This window comes from Haplochromis burtoni, unplaced genomic scaffold (genome assembly GCF_018398535.1).
Source record: "Haplochromis burtoni strain Fernald_Lab_line unplaced genomic scaffold, NCSU_Asbu1 Contig_2, whole genome shotgun sequence".
NCBI classification, from domain to species: Eukaryota; Metazoa; Chordata; class Actinopteri; order Cichliformes; family Cichlidae; genus Haplochromis; species Haplochromis burtoni.
Window position 1 is genome coordinate 2,375,021 of NW_024582363.1, and position 16,949 is coordinate 2,391,969.

General features: G+C 41.3%; 1 protein-coding gene across 6 annotated transcripts in view; it reads right to left on the bottom strand.

Annotated features, from left to right (window-relative positions):
- The window catches only part of LOC102306461 (A-kinase anchor protein 13), a 125,045-nt gene that overhangs the window by 38,268 nt on the left and 69,828 nt on the right, over window positions 1-16,949 (bottom strand). For 5 of the 6 annotated variants that reach the window (XM_042218104.1, XM_042218099.1, XM_042218091.1 and 2 more), the window contains exons 11-15: window positions 14,154-14,299; window positions 11,146-11,510; window positions 6,293-6,340; window positions 2,769-2,946; window positions 2,225-2,327 (exon numbers count right to left, since the gene is read on the bottom strand). In XM_042218104.1, coding sequence (XP_042074038.1) covers window positions 2,225-2,327; window positions 2,769-2,946; window positions 6,293-6,340; window positions 11,146-11,510; window positions 14,154-14,299 — 840 coding nt within the window. The remainder of the gene's footprint in view (window positions 1-2,224; window positions 2,328-2,768; window positions 2,947-6,292; window positions 6,341-11,145; window positions 11,511-14,153; window positions 14,300-16,949) is intronic. The other variant, XM_042218107.1, reaches the window with a different exon arrangement.

Genomic DNA, 16,949 nt, shown 5'->3' on the forward strand with positions numbered 1-16,949 from the left:
AAATATGTCTTTAGGGGCTGACCGCACTTTTCTTATTTTTCCTGATTATAATTGAGAGTAAGCTACAGATTTGGCTCCCTAAAGGTAAATATGCAACACTTTAGGTACCCTTGTACAGCTGTGTGACAACTGACAACCCACTGACATGACTAAAGGAGGCCAACAGCTATGTCGAGGACTTCCTTTTGTGATTATGGTCAACTAAAGCACAAAGCTGAAACTATAAACACAACAACCCCACACAACTGCAAGGGGCAGCCAATCAGCAGAAAGTGTAAAAGCTATTTTTTGCCATCCCCAACTTCAGAGGCCAATTTCAAGTAATAATTAACAATAAAAATGATTGAAGTATAATTTTAGTAAAATAAAAGCACAATCACAAATGTATTTATTATTTTTCCCTGGTTGGCCAGTCCTCACCTGCTGTAGCTCTGTGCTCTACAGAAGTGAGCTGTTTTGAGACAGGGGGATAAATGAGGGGCTGTAATACAGTCAAAGACTAAAATTATAGAGTTTTAAATTATCGTGCATTGAAGGCTGGACAATGGATGATGACTCGGGCAAAATTTCATATTTTTTGGTTTGCTCATCCTATTAGAACAAAGCTATGCTGGGTGTAGCTCCTCCCAGACTCTGATGTTGAAAATCTGGATTTTCTGGCTGCAGTAACAGCCAGAACATGTGTGTTTTTCAATTAATCTCTGTGCCAAACGTTAAGCACAGAGTTAAACATAAGGCATGCATCTTTTCTAGGCAACGAGCTGCTTCTCTCTAAACAATCATTTCTACCAATATCCAGACGCACACGAAAATATGCAAAGCGCTGCTCGCATGCGCTGCAGAAGAAAGTCAAACCCAAAACAGGATAATGAGGACAAAATCTTGGCCTGCCTGTGTTCCCAGCAATGGAGACAAGGAGACAGAGAACAGTGCTAATGGAAATATTGCACAGATAAGAAAAAGGAAGGAATGCCTCGGTGTCTTTGACTAAAGGTGACAGGCTCGTATTTATCTGCAGAGAAGAAAGGGCTTCCTCAGTTCACCTGCGGTGTTTATGATTATTTTCCTCTTTCTCTGGTAATTGTGTTTCAGTTTTTTCAAAAAGACTGAAGTAAAGCTAGTTTATGTAAAGGTCATCCGATTCTTGTGCTGCGTAGGAAACACGAGAAGCCAAGGTCTTATTTATTGCTGTCAACATGGATTATAATTTAAACACAATGCTGCCTAGGCGAAAGGTGATTTTCTACACTAGCAATCTGGCTACAAGCGTTGTCTAATTGCATTCTCACACTGCAAGTAGATTAATATCAGCAGCAATTAGAAGCTTCTTCATGACAAGATTGTTGCGGCTGAATGTTTGGACTTTATCTTTGATGAAGTTTAAAGAGTAAAAATTTTAATTTTCCTTCAGACAACTTTGCTTCTTCTGTTTGACTCAGTCTAGGAAGCATTTCACGCACACACTTCATGTTGAGTCACAAGTAAACACTTCAGTGTGGGTATCAGGCTAGCTGCTGGCTGATCTGGGTGCATCGCTGTCATCTTTGCAGCTCAGATCCAGGTTGCTAACCGGAGCAGCTACTGTTCTCCTTCTGACATCACAGCTATTTTCTACTGCAGCTAAGTTTACATGTCAGTACTTACTGAAGTCATCCTCATCATCACTAGATGAGGAGTCCCCATAAATGAACTGAGACTTAGATTTGGTGAGGATGGGGGAAAGGTTGAAAGAGAAGGAAATTCGCCTCTTACGTCTCAGGCGTCCCACCGCTGGGGAGCAGGAAGGAAAGAACCACAACAGGCACTGATCACTTATTGAAATATATAATAACCTAATAATAGTGAGGATGGGGGCAGGAAGTGGAGATGTACGGGAAACGTGTAGTAAGAGCGATTCAGTTTAAATATCTGCATGTTAAACTACCACTTTCTCTCCTTATCTAGCTTTTTGACCTTTTTTTCTATTCTCTTTGCGATGGGGCTTACAGTGAAAAACATAATGAACTCTAAATTTCCAATTACAAGCTGAAATGATTGTGTCCCTCTGCTGAGTCTGGTGATGTTAAAATGAGGAAATGAAGAATGAGGACTTGGCATTGTACTTAAATTTAGTAAGTTAAAGCCTAAAGAGGATAACAAAGAAAACCAAAGGATAAAAAGGTGAAGAAAAGGGCTGAATGTTACAAGAAGGGACTTGATAGCTGCCTCATAACGTGTCACTCACCATCGATGTCTCTCTGGCTGATGGCCAGCATAGATACAGACTTAGTGAGGGGCAGACTCATGGGAGGACAGCTGTTTCGCAGGGGCCGATATCGTCTGGATTTCTGCAGCAAGAGACAGGAGACTGAATGAAACCAAGTGCATGAAAATGTTAAAAAAAATGGAGTGAGCCAGGCAGCGATAATGTGGAACAAAGCATTGCCAGCCAGTCAACTGGAAACAGGAACATGAACTAAAAGAGGAAACTCGGCATTTTGAATCGGGACATTATGTTTACAATTTGTTTTAAATTCAATGGGAGAAGTATAAATCTGCCCGAAGAAAGTCATGTTTATTAATTCTCACTAATCCCCAAACTGACAAGGCTCAGATTTCCCTTGACTGTTTATAAGTCTTGTTTATGTACAAGCTTTACAACGACTCTTTTCTCTCGTGAATTAGGCTGTGTGGGTTTTTCAGGATCTCTTGGTGGCCGACTGTGTGACAGTGTAAAGAAGTGGCAACATATCAACAAACTTCATGTGTGAGTGTGTTTATTAGCTCACCGGGTCATGCACTCTGCTATACTCCCCCCGGTCCTCCTGTTCCTCTGTCAGAGAAACCAAAGAGCCTCTGTCATCGCTGTCTTGCCGGGGAATCCTTATAGGTTCTAGGATACGGGGCCCCTGGCTGGTGGGGCCCCTGAGCTCTTCAGGGCCTCCACTGAGCCCCTCCAAGCTGTAACTGTGTACAAACAGAAAGCAGAGATGACCTCAATAAAAGAACACACACTGTATTGAACACAATCACATCAATCACAATCACAGCTTTCTGAATGTACACAACTGTCGCTGCAGCAAACACAAACACACAAAGATGTACCTGTTGACTGACACACACACACACACACACACACACACACACACACACACACACACACACACAGAGCTGGTCCTACACTGTGTTTAGCCAGCTGAGTTATCACTAGCCTATGGAGCAGATTTACAGCTGAAGCAGCTGCAAATGACTCCCAACATCAGCATCAGCATGGAGAGCTCTGCAGCTGTGATTTACAAACCCAATTACATCGAGCTATGACTGGAAATAAGAGGCCTTGAAAAATCCAATCCAATGATTATGGAGAGGAAAACTACTGCTACATTTCAGGATGAGCTATGCCACGAGGCTGCAGCTCTATTCGCTTCAGGACAGACTCTATGATAGTTAAAGCTCCAGCAGTAAATCTCTCATCTCCGGCCCATGGGTTTGTATGCTACTCCATTATCCAGCAAATCATCAGTCCAACTCATCCAAGCTTCACTAACTAAAACCAGAGTAAAAGAATCATGATTTGGTGATTATAAGTGTCCAGAGTGGAGCAGCACTCACCTATCCTCAGGGCTGTGAATGTAGATGGCTATATCTGTCATACTAAGGCCTCCTTGGTGGCAGTATTATTACATACTATTCTACAGAGCCACAGGGCCCTCCATGCTCAAACACTAGCAGCTATTTCAGCTCCCTCTCTCTCCTTGGTGTAGAAGGTTGCTGACTGAAAGGGTTGGGCATTCATATACACACGAAAACACCCACAACGGCTAATGCAAATCAAGCAGCATGTAAATATTCCATGTTCAAATAAGGACATGTGCCCTCGGCAAATAAGAAAACATCACAAACACAGTAATGCAGTAAACCTGAGGAAACAACTTCCACACTGTAGCCAATGGCGAGGGGGCGGGGGCACATGCTGATACTAAGAGAAAGTGAGGTGAAAGAGGTTAGGAGAGTGATGGGAAGATTGATAAGAGAGTATGGCAGAGTGGCAGTGAAGCACACAGATGAGGACATGAGGATAGAGTTGCAGGCGTATCTGAGAACACTGGCGTTATTCTGAAATAACTGGGCAGAGTGGATGTACTTTACATCGTGAAGCATAAACATTGCAAATGGGTTAAAGCTGATTTCCTGCTGCAGCGTTGTTGTAATATCAGTAGCAGACAGGAAATCAAGTTGAACCCAGGGTGTTTCCCAGAAATGAAAAACTGGCAGAATAGCCAAGGCACCATTAACACAGCTGGAGCCGCTGCTAGGGTGGCCGCTGGCTTCTTGAACGTGACAGATGTGACCAGATGGTTACAGCAGTGGACTGTGACAATAACAGACTTGTCTTCATTACAACTTGACAGAGATGGAGGAGGGGTGATATTATTGGCCATTATTAGCTAGTAAGCATTGATATATCTGTATTAAAATACATGTCAGCCAGCAAGTGATGAGAATCTGGAGGTCAGAAATACTACAGTCTGTGGACCAAGGAGTCGTTAATATATACTGAAGTCAAAAATATAAGTAATGTTTAACCCTGATTGTGATTGTGTGATTATGCATCTAATTAAAACTAGCACAAGTGTGGAAGACACTAGTGCTAGCGGTGGGTATAGATATTGGTTTTTGTTTATGTTAAATATATTGTATTAACTTCATTTCATGTTTTATTTTCTGTATTTATTTTTCTGTTTTTTTCTCTTGTTCATTAACTAACTTGTGGAGCACTTTGGTCAAACTCAGTCAAACTAGCCCAACAAAGAGTCCAGTCCACTGGATAGCCGTGAATACTTCAGAGATGAAGGGCTTAATATTTGTACTTTTCAGTGTAAGAATGAATCACCTAATGAGAGTGAATCATTGTCAGTCTTAAAGCCTTGTTACTCATAAATACAGCGAAGCGGTGGTTTGCCTAAGGAGCTGTCCAGATGTGTTTGTTTTTAATGAGAGCAGACAAATTGCACCTTCTTTTTGAACAGGACACTTTCATCTTGGTAAATAGTTGTTAACATTTTCAGAATATGTTTGTACCTCTTTATATTAAAAGAAAGAGGAAAACGTTTATATCTTTCCATAGGTTAATATAAAATGGCCTTTACCGGTCCCTGCCGTTTGAGATCAAATTGGACTGTATGGACTAAAATGAGTTTGACAACGCTAATCTACACCATGAACCGGTCTTTTATCACCAAGAAGCTCTCTACACCATTCCTGAACAAACTTATTTTCAGTTAGATTTTTTTTTTTAGTAAGTTTTTATTAAAAATGTTACATTTTAGTTTGAGTCTTACTTTAACTCATTTTGATGACCTTATTAAAAGGATAATAATCAGGAGAAAGAGTTGACATGTTTACACCAGTTATTAAAATATAAATACCTAATTCTAATTAGCCTTTAGTCATTAGTGCAAAATATCGCTTCATATATATTACTATTTACAGCCTAGTTTTATTTTTATTTTATTTAACTGAAGAAGTTTTTCCACTCCTAGCTTAGTTTTCGGTTTAATTAACTACAATAACCACGACACACTTCAGATGTGTCTTACTAAAGAAGCCTTTTAGCGTTTTCAGACACTGTTGTCAAACATTTTCATATCCAACAGACTTTCTGAGTAGGAGTGTAAGCATTCGGCTCACCCAGCAGAGCTGAAATAGATCTATTCTGCATATAATCAAGATCAAGTGAAAGATGCTGACTCTTTTTTTTCCACTGCTTCCTCCCTCCTCCTTCTGGGTCAAAGAGCAACATTTCATACAGTCAACAAAGCTATTTTGCAGTGAGAACAACTTGCATTCTGTTTTTACTGCTGCAGCCCACTGTCTTCTGTCTTCTGATGTTTTAGAGTTTTGAATAATTCTCTACAGGAAGTTATTAAACCCACAAAATAAAACAAAAACAAAAACAATCGTATGTTCTAAAACTCTAGCCAATGCAGTTCAGCCTCCAGAAAGAGAGGAGCTAAACTCCTCCCTTTCTGTGTGGCTGCTTGTTATTACCGATGCAATACAAAACAGCGGTGCCACCACCACCCATTTGCCACAGTATTTCATACAAACTCCAACAGGGGTGAAAAGAGAGCAGCATTTTTCAGAGCAGTTGCCTGCAGGGACGGAGAGAATGCAACAGCAGTTCAGCAAGCATACATTAAAAGCCGGGAGGTCCACAAAGGGCACGACTGCATAAATTTGCCATAGCATGCCACTAAAAAGCAGGGCAAGCTTAACAAAACATGAACTGATGAATGTGATGTATTAATACCTTCTCCTGTGAAAGGCCGGCTTCCTCTCACCAGAGCTACGAGTGGAACTGGAGGTGATGGAGACGGAGACAGAGACAGAGTTGTGGATGAAGGTGGAAATGAAGTGGGATTTGAACGGAAGCCATGACAGCAAGAAAATAATTAATCAACGAACTGTTCTTATTGCCGATGGGACCATTGGATTTTTATGGCTACTACTGTATAGGTAATGATCTAAGAGAAGACAAGAGTGATCAGACTGCTGTACTCAGAGTAAATGATGAAAGATGATAAGCATGAAATAATTGTGGTGATATCTTTGCTCATAGTTTCAAAATGATGTTTAGTGTTCCCACCTCACAGTGAGATTGCTGGTACAAACTAAAGTTTCCACAGGCGAAAGCTTGCATCTCATCATTCAGCAGCTTGTAGAAGCACCTTTAGCAGCTCTAAGTTGAAGTAATCATTTCATGTATGAGTCATCACACATCAGTCTCTCACATTTTTTAGTGGAGGAAGTCTGGCCAACTTTTCTCTATAACATTGTTTCAGTTCATTGAGGTTTGTGGACATTAGTGATTGCAAATGAAGGTGCCCAAAGAAAAAAAAGTAAAAACAGGAAAGCACTGAATCATCACCCCTGCACCACAGTGATTGACAGCAGGTATGAGGTGTTTGTGCTGATATGCTGCGTTTGGCTTTCCCCAAAAATAGAGCTGTGAATTATTATCAAACATTTCCACTTTGACCTCATCTGTCTAAAGGACAATGTTTCAGACGTCTTGTGGTTTATTCAGATGCAATTTTACAAAGCCAAGTTGTGCTTCATATTCTTTTTAAGCTTTGTCCTGGCAAAGAAGTCTTTTTTTGTCTGTACTTCCATGAAATTTAACATTTAAAAGGCCAACTGAGGCCTGCAGAGTCTGATGTCATTCTTCTGTTTGTGGCATTGCAGGGTCTGACTTTGGTGTGAATTTACTGGAAGGTCGGAAGATTCTTAAAACTTGAGCTTTTATAGAGGTTTTCACACTTGCTGATGACTAGTGAAGCCAGTGTATTGGAATATCAGCACATACCTGCTACATTCCCTCTTAATTTGTATGAAAGCAATAAAGGTGTACTTTATTTTTCACATGACTGCACAGAATCCTGTGAAAATGTTCTTTTTCGTGGAACTGTACATCTTCTAATCAACTGATAATAACACAGCATGAATTGAAACACTCAATAGACAGAAATTTGTCAAACAAAATGTTTGGGATTCAAAGTTAGAGTTCCAGTTGAGTATTGTGAGCAGAAACCCTATTTGTATCATAACCACATGAAGGACAGAGTCTCTGCTGGTCAGTGGACAACCTCTGAAGTCAACTTTAAAGGATGTTACTGGATTCCGACAAGAATTATCCTTGTGCATTCATCCCCTGTGATACCATTTAGCAAGATAACCTATCCTCTAATTAGTGAACTTTAGAGTTGCTGGTACCGGAGGAGTTAAGAGTAGTGTGGGCGCACTGGTACCCTATTACCAGGCTTTATTTCCAGTCTGTGCTAAACTATGATAACAGCCTCCCGATTTTTAATGGTAACACTATTTTGAAGGCCACTTCACATTTCAAAGAGTTTTCTGCAGTCGGTTACTTGTCCACCTCAGAAATTAGACAGATTTTCATTCTTTCAAATCTATCAGAAGAAGGACTCTGTATCATCGGCAGAGACTCTGAGGAATGCATCTGTGGTGCCCCATGTTTTCGTTTGTTTGCTTCACACTTTAAGTCAATTTTTTCAGGCACACTTTGTGGTGCATGATGTCTCCACAGACAGCTGTTTAAACCAAACAAATTTACTGAACTTGACGAACATAACGCACCATAATACCACACTGTATCTAAAAGTATCGATGATTCCTTCCTGCTGCGACCACATGAAAGCTGCCTTTATCCAGTAAACTTCTGTTTAGACCAGCTGCTCCTTTCAGCTCCTCTGTGCTGACAGACATCTGTTTGGCATCTCTGTCTGAGGATGGAGTTTGTGTGGACTGAACAGATCAAATGCTTCAGTAGGGCTTATGCAACACTCATGTCACTTTTATTGTGGATTCCTAATAATCTTTGGCAACCAAATAAGCATAATTACCAAATGCTAGACTGTTACTTTAAAATGTCACCAAACACTATATGAGACATTCCGAAATCTTGTTTTTCTCATAATTTAAAATCTCATTACATTTATTTTGTCTTTTTAAAAAAAATATGTGTCCTAGACCCCACTCACACACAGGCAAACCCCCTGGTAACCTTTGTTTATAGGGAAAAATGTGTATTCCCTGACAGGCTGGCGAGTGTTTGCTGGAGCGGTTACTGTTGCAAGTTGCAACGACGTATATGGTGCTGCACTAAAGAAAAACCTCCTTGCAATTGTTTTGTTTGCTAGCAGATTGCCACGGTTTCCTGTAGTTTGCATAGAAGAATCAATTTGCACCTTGTGAAATGGTAAGCCACGACTTTTACTTTCAAGGTAAACATTCTCCATTTTGGGTTTGTGTTTGTCACGGGGTGGAAATGGACAAGTTAACTAGATTTTTATCTCGCATGAGTTGCTGTGTTTTATTATTGCTAATATTTTAATATTGTATAGTGTTTTATTCTTGTTTTATTGCATGCTTTTATTTTATTTATTGTTGAATTGTCCTGGAGAGACTATACCCCTCCCTGATTACAAACTTGGCACACCTGGGAGGTCACAGAGGCCCAATAAGAGTGCCTAGCCGGTCAGGAGAAGCAGGGCAGCAGAGATGGCGGAGTAGATGCTGGCAGGCAGCGGCGGCGGCCGCAAGCAGAGGGCGGCGTTGGTGTGCAGTACGTGGCGAGGGCATATGACGGCCAGTGCGTAGAGAAGCAGTGAGAGCTGTGCTGCTGCTGGAATAGCTTGAGGCCAGAGGACACTGTGGTGGGGGATTAGTTTGGAGTGGGACAGCGCCCTACCTCCGACGGTGAGACCATAGTGCTGGCGTGCCGCAGAAAAGCGGCGGGCAGAGTTAGGAGCTCTGCCCATCCGGGCACTCCGGATCAGAGAGACTGACAGGACGGCCGGGGACGCCGCCGGGTTTTCCTTGCCCGCTCCGATTTTGCTGGATTTTAACGCCGTGGCTGACTCCACTGGACTTTTAGTGTGTTTATGTTTTATTTTGATTTTTACTGTGTGTTCTCCCTGGCCAGGGTTGTTTTAATTGCTTTTAAATTTTTAACTGTTTTTGTATAATAACTTATATTTTAGTGATACAGTTTTTATATCGTTCTGTTCCCTTGGCTGCTCCGCTGCTCCGTCCGTTTTTTGGAGGGTTTCCCTCCTTTAATAACACCTGTTAATCCACTATTACATGTTGACTAGAGGAGGTCGCAGTACCCTCTTTATGATTTTACTTAGCGAGTCAGTAGGCTTCTATGTGACTGGTCCTTATTTAGGTTGATCTATAATGATATGATATGATATGATATGATTTGAGTTACTTAGCAAAGCTGGAGAAATGAGCCTAGCTTTTGACTTTATTATGATCAGGAAATCTGGGTAGCAAAACAAGACAGCATATTAACCATGCATGCTTTCTTCATGGCCATCCGGTATAGGCCAGACTTCCAAACACTGTCCTTCAGTGTTTGGAAGCTAGAGCCTATCACAATGTGTGACATGTCTCCGTTTGTGGGATAGAAATGCTCTAAAGTTTCACTTAAAGCGGGAAAACTGCCACCAATACATTGCAGAGTTGTATCACAGTTGAGCAGATGGTGATGCAGGCAAGAGGCATTTTTACATTAAGTTGCTGCCTAACTTTTGAAATAAATAATTTTATCTAAAAAGTAAATAATGATATCAAAAGTTGCTGTAAAACAATGCCTGCATACATATACATCTAAGCTCTGTGGCTCATGAGGCAGCACAGGTTACTTAATAACTGAAAGGCCGGTGGTTCAATCCCCAGCTACTCTAATCTGCATCTTGAAATATCCTTGGGCATAATGAACCGGAGTTGCCCCAGTGCATCCATCGGAGCGTGAGCATGTGCACAAACGTAAGACGTAAGGTATAAGAAAAAAGTACTTGTGTGAATAAGGATTGTAGTAAAAAACGTTTTGAGTACTCAGAGTAGAAGAGTGCTATACAAGTACCTGGCCATTTGCCATATACTAAAAACAATGGCCAATATATGATTAATGGATTTCTTTTAGACTCCCTGTGAATGAGTAATGGTCTCCAGTATCGTCAGGCTTTAACACACAGATGCACATATGAAATATACACTACTGTCAAAAGGAAAAACTTAATAAGACAGGGGATATTAAAAAGAAACTTGCATGTAAATTCCTCTACAGACCATCGCTAAGAGCCAATCGTTTGAGCAGTGATGACAAAACAGCGTTAAGAGTCCCGTTCTAAACGTCACTGTTAGCCTTTCTATTGAACCGATGTTTGTGAAATAATCTTGTTGTCGACTCGTGACAACTGTACAGTGTGGCTCTGAATGTGAAAGCGTGAGAACATGTGTTCATGTTGAAGTGCGTATCTGTGCATTTGTTTATAAGCATCTGTGTGTACAATTTTGGAAGCTCCCTGCCAACGCAAGACAAATGGCAACACAGCTGCTCACAGCATGAAGAGGAAACACTCAACATGGCACAGAAGGACTGACATCAACAAGCTCTAATAATGCTGAAAGAGGCACACATCAAGTCTGCTGACATCTACTGACTAACACCAGATTAACACCAGCAGCCAGTATCTAGGACGGAGGAGAAACATTTCTATTTCTACATCCACTTCATCAACAATGCAATTAGACATTATTCATCCTGAAGAACCCAGTATTCATCACTCTCACCTCCTCTGGTTCATCTCTCCGTCTCCTCCGTTGTTCTTTCCAGGACCCCAGCTGTGGCGGCGAAGAGGTGACAGGGAACGGTTGCTGTTACGAAAGAGACAGGAACGCCGCGGCACCTCAGTTACTCTATCTTTGGCCTCTTCTTCAGCCTCTCCTGCCCCTCCTCCTTCTCCACCTTCACTGTCCAGTCCTTCAGTGGTAGGTGCCACGGTCTGGATGCCCTCTTCTGGACTCCAGCTGCAGCCCAGGCCCTGGCTGCCCTCCGGGCTGGAGCTGGTCGGGCCGACGCTGGCGGTGTCGTCTGTGGAAGAGCAGGAGACCGAAACCTCGCTGGCACTGTCTCCTCCAGTCACAGGTTCATCATTCTGAAAGACATCCCAAAAAGAGAAAAGGTATAACTTTACACTACTTTAAAGCATTACTGTACCATCAAAAAGTTATGGTTCATCATGAGCCAGTATGCTAAATCAGCACTATATGAAGTCAATGCCACACTACTAAAATGTTGATTTATTATTTTAGGGAGCGCGGACACATGTAAATGCAACTGTTTCCACGTAAAGTATTAATTTCTAGGCTTAATCAAGTAATGAGCTTGTGAACCGTGAACAGTAACTGAAAGTGTGAAGAGTCTGGCTCTGCTCTGAGAACCACAGGAAGTGGAGCGTGAGAACATGTGTGTGCTTACTAAGCTATTGTGAGGCAAGGTTGTGGATGACAACTTGAGGAATTAGTGATAATCAACGGCAAAAAAATCCCACAAAAAAGCCTGCAGACGCTATGTCTCAACAGCTGCTCAGCTGATATCTATCCATTTATGGTCCCTAAGTGCATAAAGCTAAATCATTTATTGTAAGTGAACAAAGCTCTCCTGCCCTCTCACTGGCTGGTTCTATTTTTGCTTGGGTCACATGGTACACATTACACAGAGTGGATAGCACCACCTTACATTAACCCTGGCCTTGGTGACGGTGATGGTATCCTACAATCCTACAAGGGAACAATAGGACTATATGAAGGACCCAAAAGGTTAATTCTGTTCATCTGGAAGTAGCGTAGTGTTTTCTATATGGAGGACCACACAACCCCAATAACAGGAGACTATTTAAGATCCATAATGTGATTTTGCCATTTTATTACACCTGCAGTTTAAGGGCAGAATGTAACAGAACAGGAAAAAAAGGGCACTCCAACACAGCATAATAAATATGAATAAAACATAACACAGCAAAACAGATGTCCTTGAAATCATTGTTAATTACTCGGGCTATCACATTGTATATCCATCAGCATTTCTTCACTGAGGCATGAGATGAATTAAGAGTAAGCTGAAGAGCCATTTAACCCACAGGAATGGAATATAATGAGGACCAAATGGCATGGCTTAGGGATAATGAGCCAGCGCCACTTTATAGCAACACTGGCATTATAACAAACACCAATAAATGATAGCAACCTTGTTAAAACAAACCTTTCCCAGGAAAACACTTCTTAGTGATATATAGTCTTTTTAAAGTCCATTTGTCATTGTCACAGGACCATTTTAGTGATCCAAATCCACAGACAGTTGGCAGTTAGCAGTTGGCAAATATAAAGTGTACGTACACCGCATATGTGTAAACTAATATGTATTCTTGCAAGTTAATTAGCCATATGCCTGTGTATAGTTTGCTGATTTCTTGACAAGTCTTCACCTGACAGCTCTATAATATAAGAAGCACGAGGAAAACAAATAGTTTTAGTAAAACCACTCTTTGGGAATGGTGGGAAAAAACTACTGCCCACACACACACACACGCACGCACACACACAGGTTTGGGATAGTCCATTTAGAGTTAATTTGTAGGTGTGAGCTTTAACTGGGTCTATTGTGCTGCCAGCTGCAGTGTGAGGGCCGAGCATAGAGCTGCTTCTGTCGGAGAGCTGCGAATGAAAGATCTGCTTTATGCTGCAAACACAACTTCCTCTGGGAGTCGGACAACGCATGAGCATACATCAAGGGCAGAGAGTGCATGTGAACGTCAGCTTCAGCGCTATAAGAGAAGGACCCAGCTGAGTTTTAAACTTTGTTTTATTTCAGGATTTTAAATGTTATCTGATGGCACAACATACATGTTAAACTCAGATAAGTCACGACTGTTGAAACCGTCTATGTCCTCTTTATTCTACATTTACAGTATTACATTTCACAAAAGAAGCGTTTCCCTTCAGAGAGCAGCAAAGACGTTAATCCTCTCTTTCAGAATTTAGCTCCTGTAGTCTTTGTGCGGATTCATTTTGCCCATCACGGCCTATCTACAGTGTCCCAACCCTCAGCACCACACTGTATACTCCCAGGCAGCTGATATTCTCTTCTCTGGCTTTGTTTGCACCAAACATGACATACGGTTCACATTACAATGAGCATGTTTCAAGTGCTCAACACAGCAGAAACTGAGAGATACAAGTGTTTCAACTTTAACCAAAGGGTGCCTGGCTTCAAACAGACTTTCAACAGCAGCAGAGTGACAGCAGGGACCACAGCTTGCACTTTCCCAGCAGCGGAGGAGAGCTGCCGGCTTAAAAAGATGCTTAGTAGATGTTTGGCATCTCTGCCTCAGGGTACTAATAAATAAAAAAACAGACACAGACTGAGAAAATAGATACTTCATATATAGTATATAATCCCTATAGGAATAGTTGCAGAGGCAAAATATATTCTTGGTGTTCAGCGCGACTGAACCGGATGTTTGGACCACAGCCAGCCAAGGATTTAGTAAACAGGGAATTGGCTGCTACATTTTTCCTCATTTATACATTTAATGATTGATGTGTTTGCAGTTTGGATGTGTAAGAAGTTCATTCTACAGCATATATAGTGGAAATGTTTTTGTTTACATTTTTAAATATATATTTTTTCACAGATTTGTCCTCATTTGCTTTTCTCACTTTGCACAGATAATTAAACCAGTTTAAAGGAATTGTTTTTGAGCACTTTAACATTGATTTGAAGTTGATGGGGGTCAGACCTTTCTGAAGATGCTGTCATATCCGGGTTCTGTGTTCAGGAAGCTCTCTATGTCACTGCCAGAGTCTCTGTGAGCTGAAGAGGGGCAGCTGGTGGCACTGCTGGTCCTACTGGGCAAACTGGAAAATGTTGAAGACTCTGAGGATCCTGAAAGACACGACATTTAACACATCGCAGGGTTAAAATCGAACAGAGGAGAAACGAAGCATTCTTGTGAAATCAGATTTAAAATACATTCACTGATAAGTTTCTCAACAGAGGCTGTTAAACTGACCCCCCCACACACACACACCTTGTTTCCAAAACAATAAGTCTTCATTCTTTGTTCTAAAACACAAGCAGGTCTGTAAGACATCAGTGAAAAGACTTGTGGGAATCTGAGAAGGTGTGAAAAGCCTGGTGGATCAATGGCTGACTGTCCTCACCAAAGCGGTCTGTGCTCGACTGCAAACAACCAGTGTTTGTGGGTTTCATAAAGGTACCAGGGCGGAACTGAAGTTAAAATCTGACTCGGAGAAAGACAACGTAAACGGTTATTGAAGTACTGAAAAACTGCTTTCATGAAAGAGCTGCATTAGTCACCCTAAGGCCAAATGGACACTGATGCTTACAAAGAATGTCTGCACCTTATTTTAAGCTTTAAAGCAAGAAGTAATTTTTTACTTCTGTTGCTTGATCGATAGAAATTACAGACATCAAGCAGACAGTTACTCGAGTTCATATCAGCCACAATGATATGAACTATAATAAGTCAGAATCACGTGTATCACACTGACTACTTAAATAATGACTACTTAAAGTAGTCGCTCTCAGGCCTCGGCTGATGCCACGTTAGTTTTTCTCAGTAAGTCTCTGTGCTCTTTACCCGTAGCAGCTCACCACAAGCCATTTTTACTTTACACCCACTATTCTATCTCACTGAATTACAAACAGCCAAATCTAAAGTCAGCACAGAATACAACAACTGTTATGCAACAAGGTTCTGGGGCTACAGCTTTTTGGACATGTAAGGACATGCACAGATAATATTCCAGGCCAAACTAAAAGAGGAAGCCTGTACTCAGGCACAGACATCTACCAATGGGCTGACTTTAGCCAGCAGCCAAGAAAAACTGCATGAGATCATTTGCTCAGTGTTGTTATGATTTTTTTTTAAATATCTATTTCTGCTCAAAAACCGGAAGTCATTCTTAATCCCCCGGGAAGACTTGCATCCCCTACACTCATGTGAGCAAGAGGAAGCTAGATTTTGTATACGTATGTATGTGCTCATGCTTCAAGAGCCTGGATTCTGTGTCGCTGAGTGGGTACAAGTAGATGCCTCATACATGAGATATAATTCAAGTGGAGAAATACAAATCTATAAATAAATGTAAACTGAACTAAACATGCCACAGAAAAGGGCATATTTAAAATAAAGCATGCCCTGTATTCAGCACAACCCAAAAGCAGAAGCAGATTATCTTGTTTTTCATAATTATTCACAGCCAAAATCAAGACTAAAAATAAAAGTAGATTAATTAAGCAACACCAGCAAAGGATGGCTCGAGGAATCCTGAAGCTGGCAGAAACATAACCCTATAAAATTCAGCACCCATCAGGGGTGGGGAGTCTCTTTACATCATAGTGTTGTTAGACTTGAGGGAGTGGGGGTATACAATTTTTCTGCAGAATAACCATGAGCTCCTTTAACAAACATCGCAGAGAGAGCAGGTCGACACAGTCAGCTCTTAATGAAAGGAGGGTAGTCAGATCACAGCACCGACAAACATTATGGTTTCATAATGTTTCGATCAGCCCAATTACAACGCCAATGGGACATCACCACTTTGGGTCGAGTGATACCACTGAATAGTGTGTCACAATGGACAAAGGTAGGTGCTATCCTGACATAAAGATTGTGAGACTTCCTTAATTGTAAATTCTTACACAATGGTTCTGTCACTTCTATCTAAAATAGTCTGAGCCTGACACAAACAATCCAAAAACATGAAAATATCAGATAAATAAGCTGCTTCAAGTACTTATTGAGCAGCAAAAGTCCATATGTTTTTTCAGACACTGACAAGTTGTTTTCGCTAATTAGCACATTCCTGCGCTGAGAGGCTGAACTAAAGATGGAACTCAACTGCGTAATACAGCACAGATTTGAGTATCACTACTATAGAAAATAATCATTCCTCATTAGAGCACTTGAAAGAGTTCATGAAGTCTCAATCGAAACTTTGTAATCAAAGGAGTCAGCAGTTTAAATCATATTTGGGAAATTAAAGTTTCCATATTTGCATCAACACTGCTTTATGAGTCCTGCAGCAGACACCACAACATGACAGGCGCAGGATTATTTCTGGTTTCTGCTTTGAGAAGAAACAAGGTCACAAGCTTAGTTATTACCAACGTGTTCCTGCATGACAACTGACAACTGGGCAAACCACATCCTGCTCGCTCATACTACAACATGTAGACAACATGCAGAAAACATTAAAGGGGAAGGCTGCCATATCATGACATCACCAGATCTTTTCAGTTAAGATACCAAATCCACACTGACCTTTGACCTCAACTGCTGCAACAGAGCTTAGTCTTGACCACAGTGCATTGGTGGCTCGATGCAAAAACATTTTGCCCCTTTTTACGTCATATTTCCGCTATTAGCAGACAATCCAAAAATGAACGTGCGTGAGAATGTTGGAGTTGCAAGTGCTGGTGACACAAGTGGATTCAGGGAGTTTTCCTCAGACTCCACCCCCCTCACAGCTGTCTGTCACAACTAGCAGGGGACTGTGAGTTTTGACAG